Genomic DNA, 14041 nt, shown 5'->3' with positions numbered 1-14041 from the left:
TTCCCTTAATCTTTCTTCATAGGACATTCCCCTTAGCTCTGGAACTAACCTTGTCGCAAACCTTTGTACTTTCTCTAGTTTCTTGACGTGCTTTATCAAGTGCGGGTTCCAAACAGGTGCTGCATACTCCAGTATGGGCCTGACATACACGGTGTACAGTGTCTTGAACGATTCCTTACTAAGGTATCGGAATGCTGTTCTCAGGTTTGCCAGGCGCCCATATGCTGCAGCAGTTATCTGATTGATGTGTGCTTCTGGAGACATGCTCGGTGTTATACTCACCCCAAGATCTTTCTCCTTGAGTGAGGTTTGCAGTCTTTGGCCACCTAGCCTATACTCTGTCTGTGGTCTTCTGTGCCCTTCCCCTATCTTCATGACTTTGCATTTGGCAGGATTAAATTCGAGAAGCCATTTGCTGGACCAGGTGTCCAGTCTGTCCAGGTCTCTTTGAAGTCCTGCCTGGTCCTCATCAGATTTAATTCTCCTCATTAACTTCACATCATCTGCAAACAGGGACACTTCTGAGTCTAACCCTTCCATCATGTCGTTCACATATACCAAAAATAGCACTGGTCCTAGGACCGACCCCTGTGGGACCCCGCTCGTCACAGGTGCCCACTGTGATACATCATTACGTACCATGACTCGTTGTTTCCTCCCTGTCAGGTATTCTCTGATCCATTGCAGTGCCCTTCCTGTTATATGCGCCTGATGCTCTAGCTTCTGCACTAATCTCTTGTGAGGAACTGTGTCAAAGGCCTTCTTGCAGTCTAAGAAGATGCAATCAATCCACCCCTCTCTCTCTCGTGTCTTACTTCTGTTATTTTATCATAAAACTCCAGAAGGTTTGTGACACAGGATTTGCCTTCCGTGAATCCGTGCTGGTTGGCATTTATACTCTTGTTCAGTTCCAGGTGCTCCACCACTCTTCTCCTGATAATCTTCTCCACAATTTTGCATACTATACACGTCAATGACACAGGTCTATAGCTTAGTGCCTCTTTTCTGTCTCCTTTTCTAAAAATGGGAACTACATTTGCCGTCTTCCATACCTCAGGTAGTTGCCCAGTTTCCAGGGACGTGTTGAAGATTGTGGTAAGTGGCACGCACAACATATCTGCTCCCTCTCTAAGGACCCACGGGGAGATGTTGTCCGGTCCCATTGCCTTTGAGGTATCGATGTCCCTTAGCAGTTTCTTCACCTCTTCCTCATCTGTATGTATGTCGTCCAACACTTGTTGGTGTATTCCTTGCTGGTGTCCCCATCTGGTCTGTCCCCCCAGAGTCCTTCCTGTCTCTACTGTAAATACTTCCTTAAATCTCGTGTTGAGCTCCTCACATACCTCTTGATCATTTCTTGTGAGTTCTCCACCTTCTTTCCTCAGCCTTATCACCTGGTCCTTGACTGCTGTCTTCCTCCTAATGTGGCTATACAGCAGTTTCGGGTCAGATTTGACTTTCGATGCTATGTCGTTTTCATACTGTCGCTGGGCCTCCCTCCTTATCTGTGCATACTCGTTTCTGGCTCTTCTACTAATCTCCTTGTTTTCCTGGGTCCTATGCCTCCTGTACCTTTTCCATTCTCTGTTGCACTTAGTTTTTGCCTCCCTACACCTTCGGGTAAACCAAGGACTCGTTTTGGTCTTCCTATTATTTCTGTTTCCCTTGGGAACAAAACTTTCCTCTGCCTCCTTGCACTTTTTTGCCACATATTCCATCATCTCGTTTACTGATTTTCCTACCATTTCTCTGTCCCACTGAACCTCCTGCAGGAAGTTTCTCATACCTGGGTAGTCCCCCCTTTTATAGTTTGGCCTGTCTCCTTCAGTTCCTGTTACCTTCTCCACTTGTAACTCTACTATATAATCAAAACTCAGAACCACGTGATCGCTAGCTCCAAGGGGCCTCTCATAAGTGATGTCTTCAATGTCTGAACTGCTCAGGGTGAACACAAGATCCAGTCTTGCTGGCTCATCCTCCCCTCTCTCTCTGGTTGTGTCCCTGACATGTTGATGCATGAGGTTTTCAAGTACCACATCCATCATCTTGGCTCTCCATGTTTCGGGACCCCCATGTGGCTCCAGGTTCTCCCAGTCGATCTCCCTGTGGTTGAAATCGCCCATTACCAGTAACTTTGCTCTGCTCGAGTGAGCTCTTCTTGCCACCTCAGCCAGTGTGTCCACCATCACCCTGTTGTTTTCTTTGTACTCCTCTCTTGGCCTCCTGCAGTTCTGTGGTGGGTTATACATCACTCCAATGACTACTTTATGTTCTCCGGACTGAATTGTACCTACAATGTAGTCTCTTTCTCCAATCATGTCCATGCCTTCCATTTCCTCAAATCCCCATCGGTGTTTTATGAGCAGTGCAACCCCTCCTCCCCCTCTACTCCTCCTATCTTTCCTCAGGATCTGATATCCCATTGGGAAGATTGTGTCTGTTATTGTCTCAGCGAGTTTTGTTTCTGTGACTGCTATGATGTCTGGGGATTTTTCACTGATTCTTTCGTTCCACTCCTCATGTTTATTCATTATTCCATCCGCGTTTGTGTACCAAACTTTCAGTTTCTTTTCTATCATTGTGGTCATGCAAGAATATTGGGGTTGGGGGAGCGAGAGCCTTGGTGGGGGCCTATATGGGGCTGTGGTGTTGGTGGGGTTTGTGATGATGGGGGTGGGGTCAGAATGCCCATAAGGGACAGCTGTTGGGGTGAGGTTTTTGATATGGGGGTTGGTGGCAGAGGGAACAGTGAGTGGGTTATAGTATAGGTTGCTCAGTTGCGTTGGGAATGTCGCGGTTGGAGTCTTTTGGTGGGAGATTCTGTGGGGTGTGTTTTCCCTTCCTCCTGTGTCTGGGTCCTGCTCATTTTCATCATTGCGTGTGTGTGTGTGTGTGTGTGTGTGTGTGTGTGTGTGTGTGTGTGTGTGTGTGTGTGTGGTGTGTGTGTGGTGTGTGTGTGGTGTGTGTGTGTGTGTGTGTGTGTGTGTGTGTGTGTGTGTGTGTGTGTGTGTGTGTGTGTGTGTGTGTGTGTGGGTGTGTGTGTGGGGGGGTGTGGGGGTGTGTGTGTGTGGGTGTGTGTGGGTGTGTGGGGGTGTGTGTGTGGGTGTGTGTGGGGGGGTGTGGGTGGGTGTGTGTGGGTGTGTGTGTGTGTGGGTGTGTGTGTGTGGGTGTGTGTGGGTGTGTGGGTGTGTGTGGGTGTGTGGGCATGTGTGTGTGGGTGTGGGTGTGTGTGTGTGGGCATGTGTGGGCATGTGTGTGGGCGTGTGTGTGGGCGGGTGTGTGGGCGGGTGTGTGGGCGGGTGTGTGTGTGTGTGTGTGTGTGTGTGTGTGTGTGTGTGTACTCACCTATTTGTGGTTGCAGGGGTCGAGTCTTAGCTCCTGGCCCCGCCTCTTCACCGGTTGCTACTGGGCCCTCTCTCTCCCCGCTCCATGAGCTTTATCAAACCTCGTCTTAAAACTGTGTATGGTTCCTGCCTCCACTACGTCATTTTCTAGGCTATTCCACTGCCTTACAACTCTATGACTGAAGAAATACTTCCTACTATCTCTGACTCATTTGTGTCTTCAACTTCCAATTGTGGCCTCTTGTTTCTGTGTCCCCTCCCTGGAACATCCTGTCTTTGTCCACCTTGTCTATTCCACGCAGTATTTTATATGTCGTTATCATGTCTCCCCTGACCCTCCTGTCCTCCAGTGTCGTCAGGCCGATTTCCCTTAATCTTTCTTCATAGGACATTCCCCTTAGCTCTGGAACTAACCTTGTCGCAAACCTTTGTACTTTCTCTAGTTTCTTGACGTGCTTTATCAAGTGCGGGTTCCAAACAGGTGCTGCATACTCCAGTATGGGCCTGACATACACGGTGTACAGTGTCTTGAACGATTCCTTACTAAGGTATCGGAATGCTGTTCTCAGGTTTGCCAGGCGCCCATATGCTGCAGCAGTTATCTGATTGATGTGTGCTTCCGGAGACATGCTCGGTGTTATACTCACCCCAAGATCTTTCTCCTTGAGTGAGGTTTGCAGTCTTTGGCCACCTAGCCTATACTCTGTCTGCGGTCTTCTGTGCCCTTCCCCTATCTTCATGACTTTGCATTTGGCAGGATTAAATTCGAGAAGCCATTTGCTGGACCAGGTGTCCAGTCTATCCAGGTCTCTTTGAAGTCCTGCCTGGTCCTCATCAGATTTAATTCTCATTAACTTCACATCATCTGCAAACAGGGACACTTCTGAGTCTAATCCTTCCATCATGTCGTTCACATATACCAAAAATAGCACTGGTCCTAGGACCGACCCCTGTGGGACCCCGCTCGTCACAGGTGCCCACTGTGATACATCATTACGTACCATGACTCGTTGTTGCCTCCCTGTCAGGTATTCTCTGATCCATTGCAGTGCCCTTCTTGTTATATGTGCCTGATGCTCTAGCTTCTGCACTAATATCTTGTGAGGAACTGTGTCAAAGGCCTTCTTGCAGTCCAAGAAGATGCAATCAACCCACCCCTCTCTCTCGTGTCTTACTTCTGTTATTTTATCATAAAATTCCAGAAGGTTTGTGACACAAGATTTGCCTTCCGTGAATCCGTGCTGGTTGGCATTTATACTCTTGTTCCGTTCCAGGTGCTCCACCACTCTCCTCCTGATAATCTTCTCCATAATTTTGCATACTATACACGTCAATGACACAGGTCTATAGTTTAGTGCCTCTTTTCTGTCTCCTTTTTTAAAAATGGGAACTACATTTGCCGTCTTCCATACCTCAGGTAGTTGCCCAGTTTCCAGGGACGTGTTGAAGATTGTGGTAAGTGGCACGCACAACATATCTGTGTGTGTGTGTGGGTGGGGGGGGGGGGGGGGGGGGGTGGGTGTGTATGTGGGTGTGTGTGTGGGTGTGTGTGTGGGTGTGTGTTGCTTGTGTGTGTGTGGGGGGGTGTGGGTGTGTGTGAGTGTGTGTGTGTGTGGGTGTGTGTGTGGGTGTGTGGGTGGGTGTGTTGGTGGGTGTGTGGGTGGGTGTGTGGGTGGGTGTGTGGGTGGGTGTGTGGGTGGGTGTGTGGGTGGGTGTGTGGGTGGGTGTGTGGGTGGGTGTGGGTGGGTGTGTGTGGGTGTGTGTGGGTGTGGGTGTGTGTGGGTGTGTGTGGGTGTGTGGGGGTGTGTGTGGGTGTGTGTGTGTGTGGGTGTGTGGGTGTGTGTGTGTGTGTGGGTGTGTGGGTGTGTGGGGGTGGGTGTGTGGGGGAGTGTGTGGGAGTGTGGGATTGTGGGTGTATGGGTGTGCGTGCACACACTAGGCTACACTACTCTTTTGAAGATTACAAAAATTTTTTCACAATCAATTCCTTAATAATATATACTAATACAGTGGACCCCCGGTTAACGATTTTAATCCGTGCAAGAGGGGTAATTGTTATGCGAAATAATCGTTATGTGAATGAATTTTCCCCATAAGAAATAATGGAAATAAAATTAATCCGTGCAAGACACCCAAAAGTATGAAAAAAATTTTTTTTTACCACATGAAATGTTAATTTTAATACTACACACAAACTGAAAAAGGCATGCACACTTACATGACACTTACTTTTACTGAAGATCTGGTGATGATTGATGGGATGGGAGGAGGGGAGAGTGTCGAACTTATTGTTTAGAAGGGGAATCCCCTTCCATTAGGACTTGAGGTAGCAAGTCCTTTTCCGGGGTTACTTCCCTTCTTCTTTTAATGCCACTAGGACCAGCTTGAGAGTCACTGGACCTCTGTCGCACAACAAATCTGTCCATAGAGCTCTGTACCTCCCGTTCCTTTACGATTTGTCTAAAATGGGCCACAACATTGTCATTGAAATAGTCACCAGCACGGCTTGCAACAGCTGTGTCAGGGTGATTTTCATCCATAAAGGTTTGCAGTTCAACCCACTGTGCACACATTTCCTTAATTTTTGAAGTAGGCACAATGGATTCCACAACTGGCATAGGCTTCTCAGGGTTAGCCCCAAACCCTTCAAAATCTTTCTTAATTTCCATACTAATTCTCACCCTTTTTACCACAGGGTTGGCACTAGAAGCTTTCTTGGGGCCCATGGTCACTTATTTTCCAGAAACAGCACCGAAAACACTGTAATAATACGAAATATTCCGAGTGTATGCTTGGATGTTACCGCGGAGGCTGGCTGGTAAACAATGGCACGGGCGGCACATGTGAGGGCGCACATTGGACGCGTCTTGGACGAAAATCGGTGAGCGGGTTTTTAATCGGTATGCGCGGCAAAAATTTTGCGATTAAAGTAAGCGGTATGCGAAATAATCGCTATGTGATGCCATCGTTATGCGGGGCTCCACTGTATATACTATATAATATTAATTGTGTACACTTGTGTTTGTGTGTGTGTGTGTGTGTGTGTGTGTGTGTTTACTAGCTTGTCGTTCTTTGAAAAAGAGGGGGGGGGAGGTCACGTTAACACTATTTGTTATTGTTCTTGGTTCACCGGTACTCTCCTGGCCCAGATCTTCGCACACTAGGCTACTTTACTTTTTGAAGATTATAGGATTATTTTTTCACTCAATTCCTTATTAATATATACTAATGTTTATTATAATAATAATTATGGGTGCACACGTGTGTTTGTATGTACATACTTGTTTACTAGCTTGTCGCTCAGAAAAACGGGGGGGGGGGGTCACTAGGCTACACAACTCTTCTGGAGTTTACCTGGAGATGTTGCAAGTGTATGGTGTAGGAGGTAGGTTACTGAAAGTAGTGAAGAGTTTTTACGAGGATAGTGAGGCTCAAGTTAGAGTATGTAGGAAAGAGGGAAATTTTTTCCCAGTAAAAGTAGGCCTTAGACAAGGATGTGTGATGTCACCGTGGTCGTTTAATATATTTATAGATGGGGTTGTAAGAGAAGTAAATGCGAGGGTCTTGGCAAGAGGCGTGGAGTTAAAAGATAAAGAATCACACACAAAGTGGGAGTTGTCACAGCTGCTCTTTGCTGATGACACTGTGCTCTTGGGAGATTCTGAAGAGAAGTTGCAGAGATTGGTGGATGAATTTGGTAGGGTGTGCAAAAGAAGAAAATTAAAGGTGAATACAGGAAAGAGTAAGGTTATGAGGATAACAAAAAGATTAGGTGATGAAAGATTGAATATCAGATTGGAGGGAGAGAGTATGGAGGAGGTGAACGTATTCAGATATTTGGGAGTGGACGTGTCAGCGGATGGGTCTATGAAAGATGAGGTGAATCATAGAATTGATGAGGGGAAAAGAGTGAGTGGTGCACTTAGGAGTCTGTGGAGACAAAGAACTTTGTCCTTGGAGGCAAAGAGGGGAATGTATGAGAGTATAGTTTTACCAACGCTCTTATATGGGTGTGAAGCATGGGTGATGAATGTTGCAGCGAGGAGAAGGCTGGAGGCAGTGGAGATGTCATGTCTGAGGGCAATGTGTGGTGTGAATATAATGCAGAGAATTCGTAGTTTGGAAGTTAGGAGGAGGTGCGGGATTACCAAAACTGTTGTCCAGAGGGCTGAGGAAGGGTTGTTGAGGTGGTTCGGACATGTAGAGAGAATGGAGCGAAACAGAATGACTTCAAGAGTGTATCAGTCTGTAATGGAAGGAAGGCGGGGTAGGGGTCGGCCTAGGAAAGGTTGGAGAGAGGGGGTAAAGGAGGTTTTGTGTGCGAGGGGCTTGGACTTCCAGCAGGCATGCGTGAGCGTGTTTGATAGGAGTGAATGGAGACAAATGGTTTTTAATACTTGACGTGCTGTTGGAGTGTGAGCAAAGTAACATTTATGAAGGGGTTCAGGGAAACCGGCAGGCCGGACTCGAGTCCTGGAGATGGGAAGTACAGTGCCTGCACTCTGCAGGCGTTGCAGTTTAAAAACTGTAGTGTAAAGCACCCTTCTGGCAAGACAGTGATGGAGTGAACGATGGTGAAAGTTTTTCTCTTTCGGGCCACCCTGCTTTGGTGGGAATCGGCCAGTGATAATAATAATATAATTTAGATAATTTACTAAACATTATCAGGGTTACCACTATCTCCTGGTACTGAAATAGGGAGAGAGTTATGGTATAGCATACAATCAGCAGGGCGAGACACTTGAGACTTTAGACACTAACCAAAATTAACCACAAATAGGCAAGTGATGTCGTTTGCACAACAAGGGAGGTTCCTGCTGGTCGGCTGCTATCAACTCCTTCAATTTTGTAACTCCTTCAGGAACTTTATCATGCATTCAAGTTTTTATTTTCTTTTAAGACTTGGTATTCCCTCTTTTTTTTTTAGTACAGTATTATGATCATAACAAGTCTGATGATGTTAGCTACATTCACAACACCAACAACTGGGGATTGACTAGTTTTTTCTTACTTTCAGTATTTACTTAATCACTCTTTTATGACCTTATCACTACACTGCTGTTATAACCAACTAACATATGTATTTGTTAATATTTCAGATCACACCGTTAACCCAATTAACTGTTTGGATATTTTGTGTCAACACTGCAGCCAGTAGCCTGATCAGCTGACTGCTACCCCCCCTTCACTCAACATTCATTTAAATTTAAATTGTAAAAATTCTTGATCTTATCACATTATTCACACTCTTGAAAGCTATTACACTCTTGTAGATATGTTCACTGATTCACTCACGTACGATGCCCGCTAATAATATCTTAGGACAGCCACTAGAACGCTATATCCTGGGAGCACTATTCAGCGATACTGCTTCCATGTGTGTGTGTGTGTGTGTGTGTGTACTCACCTATTTGTGGTTGCAGGGGTCGAGTCTTAGCTCCTGGCCCCGCCTCTTCACCGGTTGCTACTGTGTGTGTGTACGTATATACTCACCTAATTGTACTCACTTAATTGTGGTTGCAGGGGTCGAGACTCAGCGCCTGGCCCCGCCTCTTCACCGATCACTACTAGGTCCCCTCCCCCCCCTCTCTCTCCCTCCCCCTCTCTCTCTCTCTCTCCCTCTCCCCCCCTCTCTCTGCTTCCTGAGCTTTGTCCTACCTCATCTTAAAGCTATGTATGCTAGGGTTGAGTCACAGCTCCTAGACCTGCCTCTTCACTAGCCACTACTAGATAACTCTTCCTGCTCCATGAGCTTTACCATACCTCTTCTTAAAGCTATGTATGGATCCTGCCTCCACTACATCTCTTCCCAGATTATTCCACTGCCTGACAACTCTGTGACTGAAGAAATACTTCTTAACATCCCTCTGCTTCATCTGATTCCTCAACTTCCAACTGTGACCCCTTGTTGCTGTGTCCCATCTCTGGAACATCTTGTCTCTGCCCACCTTGTCGATTCCTCTCTGTATTTTATGTCGTTATCATATCCCCCTCCATCTCTCCTGTCCTCCAGTGTCGTCAGGTCAATTTCTCTTAACCTCTCCAGGTAGGACATGCCCCTTAGCTCTGGGACTAGTCTTGTGAACCTTTGCAGATTCTCTAGTTTCCTTACGTGCTTGGCTAGGTGTGGATTCCAAACTGTTGCTGCATATTCGAATATAGGCCTAACGTACACAGTGTACAGGGCCTTGAACAATTCCTTATTGAAATGTCGTAATGATGTTCTTAGGTTTCTAGGCGCTCATATGCTGCAGCAGTTATTTGCTTGATGTGTGCCTCAGGAGATGTGCCTGGTGTTATACTCACCCCAAGGTCCTTTTCCTTGAGTGAGGTTTGTAGTCTCTGGCCCCCTATATTGTACTTCATCTGCAGTCTTCTTTGCCCTTCCCAATCTTCATGACTTTGCACTTCGTGGGGTTGAACTCCAGGAGCCAGTTGCTGGACCAGGCCTGCAGCCTGTCCAGATCCCTTTGTAGTTCTGCCTGGTCCTCATCCCATTGAATTCTTCTCATCAACTTCACATCATCTGCAAACAGGTACATTTCTGAGTCCATTCCTTCTGTCATGCCATTCACAAATAGTACCAGAAACAGCACCAATCCTAGGACCGACCCCTGTGGAACCGCACTCGTCACATGCACCCACTCTGACACCTTGCCACATACCATGACTCGCTGTTGTCTTCCTGACAGGTATTCCCTGATCCATTGCAGTGCCTACCCTGTTATCCCTGCCTGGTCCTCCAGCTTTTGCACTAATCTCTTGTGTAGAACTGTGTCAAACACCTTACAGTCCAAGACCATGCAAATTACCCACCCCTCTTTCTATTTGTTTTACTATCATCCTGTCATAGAACTCCAGTAGGTTTGTGACACAGGATTTCCCATCCCTGAAACTGTGCTGGCTAATGCTGATAAGCTCATTCCTTTCTAGGTGCTCCACCACTCTTCTGATTATCTTCTGCATGACTTTGCATACTATACATGTCAGTGACACTGGTCTGTAGTTTAATGCTTCATGTCTGTCTCCTTTTTTTTTAAAACTGGGACTACATTTGCTGTCTTCCATACCTCAGGTAGTCGCCCTGTTTTGATAGACGTGACGAAGATTGCTGTTAGTGGTAGACACAGCACCTCTGCTCCCTCTCTCAGGAGACCATGGAGATATGTTATCCGGCCCCATTGCCTCTGGGGCATCTAGCTCTCTTAGCAGCCTCTTCACTTCTTCCTCGGTTGTGTGTGTTGTGTCCAACAGGTGATGATGTACCCCACCTCTCTCTCTTTCTGGCATCCCTTGTCTCCTCTGTGAACACTTCTTTGAATATCACGCTGAATTCCTCACATACTTCACAGTCGTTTGTTGTGATCTCTCCTCCTTCCTTCCTCAGCCTGATTACCTGGTCCTTGACTGTTGTTTTCCTCCTGATGTGGCTTTACAACAGCTTCGGGCCAGATTTGGGTTTTGCTGCCATGTCATTTTCATAGTCGTTGGGCCTCTCTTCTTACCTGTGCATATTCGTTTCTAGCTCTGTGACTGCTCTCCTTATTCTCCTGGGTCCTTTGCCTTCTATACTTCTTCCGTTCTCCAGCACACCTGGTTTTGGCCTCTCTGCACCTTTGGGTCTGGGTCTATGTCGCGCATGCACACACACACACAAAATTACAACAAATTGCAATACTATAAGAATCTTACCTGCATGGCCTTCCAGACAAGCATGAAGGAAGAGCCAACAGCCACCAACACACAGTAACCATACTCGGGCTGCACTTCAATCGCCACCATCTTGACACCTAAGATACAACACTCAAAATCAGTCTTTCAGGGACAAAAACATGTGTTTATCCATGTGCATTTATCAGTGAGGTAACTGTAAACAGTGTGTCTCATCTTATGTATTCATCCAAGCAGATACATTGAAACCTATTTGGGTTGAACAAGATGTTATGTTGAGCATCACTTAATTTTATTTAATTTTGCTACACAGACCCATGTACAGCATGTATTTCTAGATAAGTAAAACATACACCTCATGATCTGCTGTCTGACTTAATGTCTACACATTAACATGCAATTCCTGTACATTATTTGTATTTGTGTATTTGCTTAATCAATTTTTATATCTATGTAATATGTAATATTACATAGTAGTATGCTTCAATAATACTACTTGGCAGTTTATTCCAATTTATCTATATCATTATTATTCAGGGGAAAACACTAAATTCAAAAGGGTCATACAGTGCCTGGGGAATGGAAAGCAAACAGCCGCCTTGACCCAATTCCGTGAATCAAGAGTGCCTCACCGGCATCAAGGACTTGCCCACGAGTGAAAAAAAAAAAAAAACTCAGTACACGTACACAACTCCAGTACTTTAGGTGGCCCTTGGCCTGGTAGGCAAAGGTCTCATTTCACATGTTAAGGGTCCGTGGTTCGATTCTCGGGAAGGGTGGAAACACTGGGCGCTTCCTTACACCTGTTGTCCCTGTTCGTCTATCAGTAAAATGGGTATCTGGGTGTTAGTCGACTGGTGTGGGTCGCATCCTGGGACAAAACTGACCTTATTTGCCCAAAATGCTCTGCATAACAAAAGCTTTCTATATAGTAGTAGTATGTCACCGATGTCAGCTAGGCTTGGATAACTTGTACATGCACTTGTAGAAATAAAGATATTATTATTAATTCATAGGCTCATATCTATCATCCTTCAGCAGAAAAAAAAATCCATCCTCTGAAATTGGCACCATTTCCCCCTCCCTATAGTATCTGTATACCTGGAACTGCAGTAGATCTACAAGCCACTGCCTGACTTTGCCCATGACTTACAAGTCTCAAGTTAGCCAGACAAAGCTTATTAGCTAGTTTTTCATACTTAACACTATAATTACAGAAAATAAAGAACACAGCTTTAACACTACAACTTTTCTTCATCCTGGGGCAATATTGTAAAAAGATAGAAATGGAAAAACACTTCAGAGATTATTTATTATACCACAAAGTAATGCAAGTATTGATGTTTGCTGTAGCCTCTATGATGTGTATGTCCAAAAAAACACTAATAAGGCATATACTACCTATAAAGCAGAAAGCTGCAGTACTGAAAAAACTAGATTACAGTACGTGTTGCTAAGCTCCAGGAAGAATACACGAGAGCACTGTGATATACTATATATACATTTGTTTGGCTTGGAAGTGGACACATACCAGGTACAGTGGACCCCCGCATACCGTTGGCCTTACATAACGTTAAATCCGCATACCGCTACATTTTATTGCTAAGATTTTGCCTCGCATACCGCTAAAAAACCCGCTCAACGCTGTTCGTCCGAGACGCGTCTATGTGCGGCCTGAGCCACATGTTCACATGTTCCGCCGGTGGCATTGTTTACCAGCCAGCCTCCGCGGTAACATTCAAGCATACAATCGGAACATTTCGTATTATTACAGTGTTTTTGGTGATTTTATCTGCAAAATAAGTGACCATGGGCCCCAAGAAAGCTTCTAGTGCCAACCCTACAGCAATAAGGGTGAGAATTACTATAGAGATGAAGAAAAAGATCATTGATAAGTATGAAAGTGGAGTGCGTGTCTCCGTACTGCTGCTGCTGTACCACCGTCAGCTGCTGCTGCACTGTCAGCTGCTGCTGCTGTAGCACCGTCAGCTGCTGCTGTACCACCATCAGCTGCTGCTGCAGTACCGTCTGCTGCTGCTCTAGCATCGTCTGCTGCTGCTGTAGCACTGTCAACTGCTACTGCTGCTGTACCACCGTCAGCTGCTGCTGCTGCTGTAGTACCGTCTGCTGCTGCTGTAGTACCGTCTGCTGCTGCTGTAGCATCGTCTGCTGCTGCTGTAGCACTGCCAGCTGCTGCTGCTGCTGCTGTAGCACCGTTGTTGGTGTGGCTTATTGAGAATACCAAGAAACAATTAACCCCAGAGGATTAGCCACCCTAGGATAACCCAAAAAAGTCAGTGTCATCGAAGACTAACTTATTTCCATTTGGGGTCCTTAATCTTGTCTCCCAGGATGCAACCCACACCAGTCCACTAACACCCAGGAGAACAGGGAAAAATGCCTGGAACTAGTGCTCATATTGGTGAATTTAAAGCCAGCAAAGGTTGGTTTGAGAGATTTAAGAATCGTAGTGGCATACACAGTGTGATAAGGCCTGTTCTGGAAGAAAATGCCAAACAGGACCTACAGTACTCAGGAGGAAAAGGCACTCCAGGACACTGTCTCATCAGTCATTGCTGCATCTTCAATAAAGGTAAGTGTCATTTATTCTTCATTTAGTAGAGTAGTACATGCACAATTTATACTGTGCATGTACTACTCTACTACTGTGCATGTATCCTTCTCTTTGTGTGTAGGAAAATGTATATTTCATGTGGTAAAATTTTTTTTTCATACTTTTGGGTGTCTTGCACGGATTAATTTGATTTCCATTATTTCTTATGGGGAAAATTCATTCGCATAACTATAATTTCGCATAACAATGAGCTCTCATGCACGGATTAATATCGTTATGCGGGGGTCCACTGTATATAGAATTTGTGCATTTACAAAACTTTTACAATACCTTTATACTGTACGGTATTGTAAATTATAGCTTCATTACAGGTGTGTCACGAATCCCTGATATGATGTAGTAATTAGAGGAAAACAGATACCATCTCTGAGCAATTTTAAGTTGTCAAATG

At 45.6% G+C, this 14041-nt stretch overlaps 1 protein-coding gene across 2 annotated transcripts in view; it reads right to left on the bottom strand.

Moving 5' to 3' along the window:
* The window catches only part of LOC128702838 (glutathione S-transferase 3, mitochondrial), an 87563-nt gene that overhangs the window by 25213 nt on the left and 48309 nt on the right, over positions 1-14041 (bottom strand). For both annotated transcript variants that reach the window (XM_053797267.2, XM_053797266.1), the window contains one exon: positions 11037-11134. In XM_053797267.2, the coding sequence (XP_053653242.1) occupies positions 11037-11126 (90 nt within the window). In that variant the 5' untranslated portion in view covers positions 11127-11134. The remainder of the gene's footprint in view (positions 1-11036; positions 11135-14041) is intronic.

Source organism: Cherax quadricarinatus, chromosome 82 (assembly GCF_038502225.1).
Source record: "Cherax quadricarinatus isolate ZL_2023a chromosome 82, ASM3850222v1, whole genome shotgun sequence".
In the NCBI taxonomy this organism is placed as follows: domain Eukaryota; kingdom Metazoa; phylum Arthropoda; class Malacostraca; order Decapoda; family Parastacidae; genus Cherax; species Cherax quadricarinatus.
Note: the sequence above shows the minus strand (reverse complement) of the source record. Positions and strands in the feature narration are given on the sequence as shown.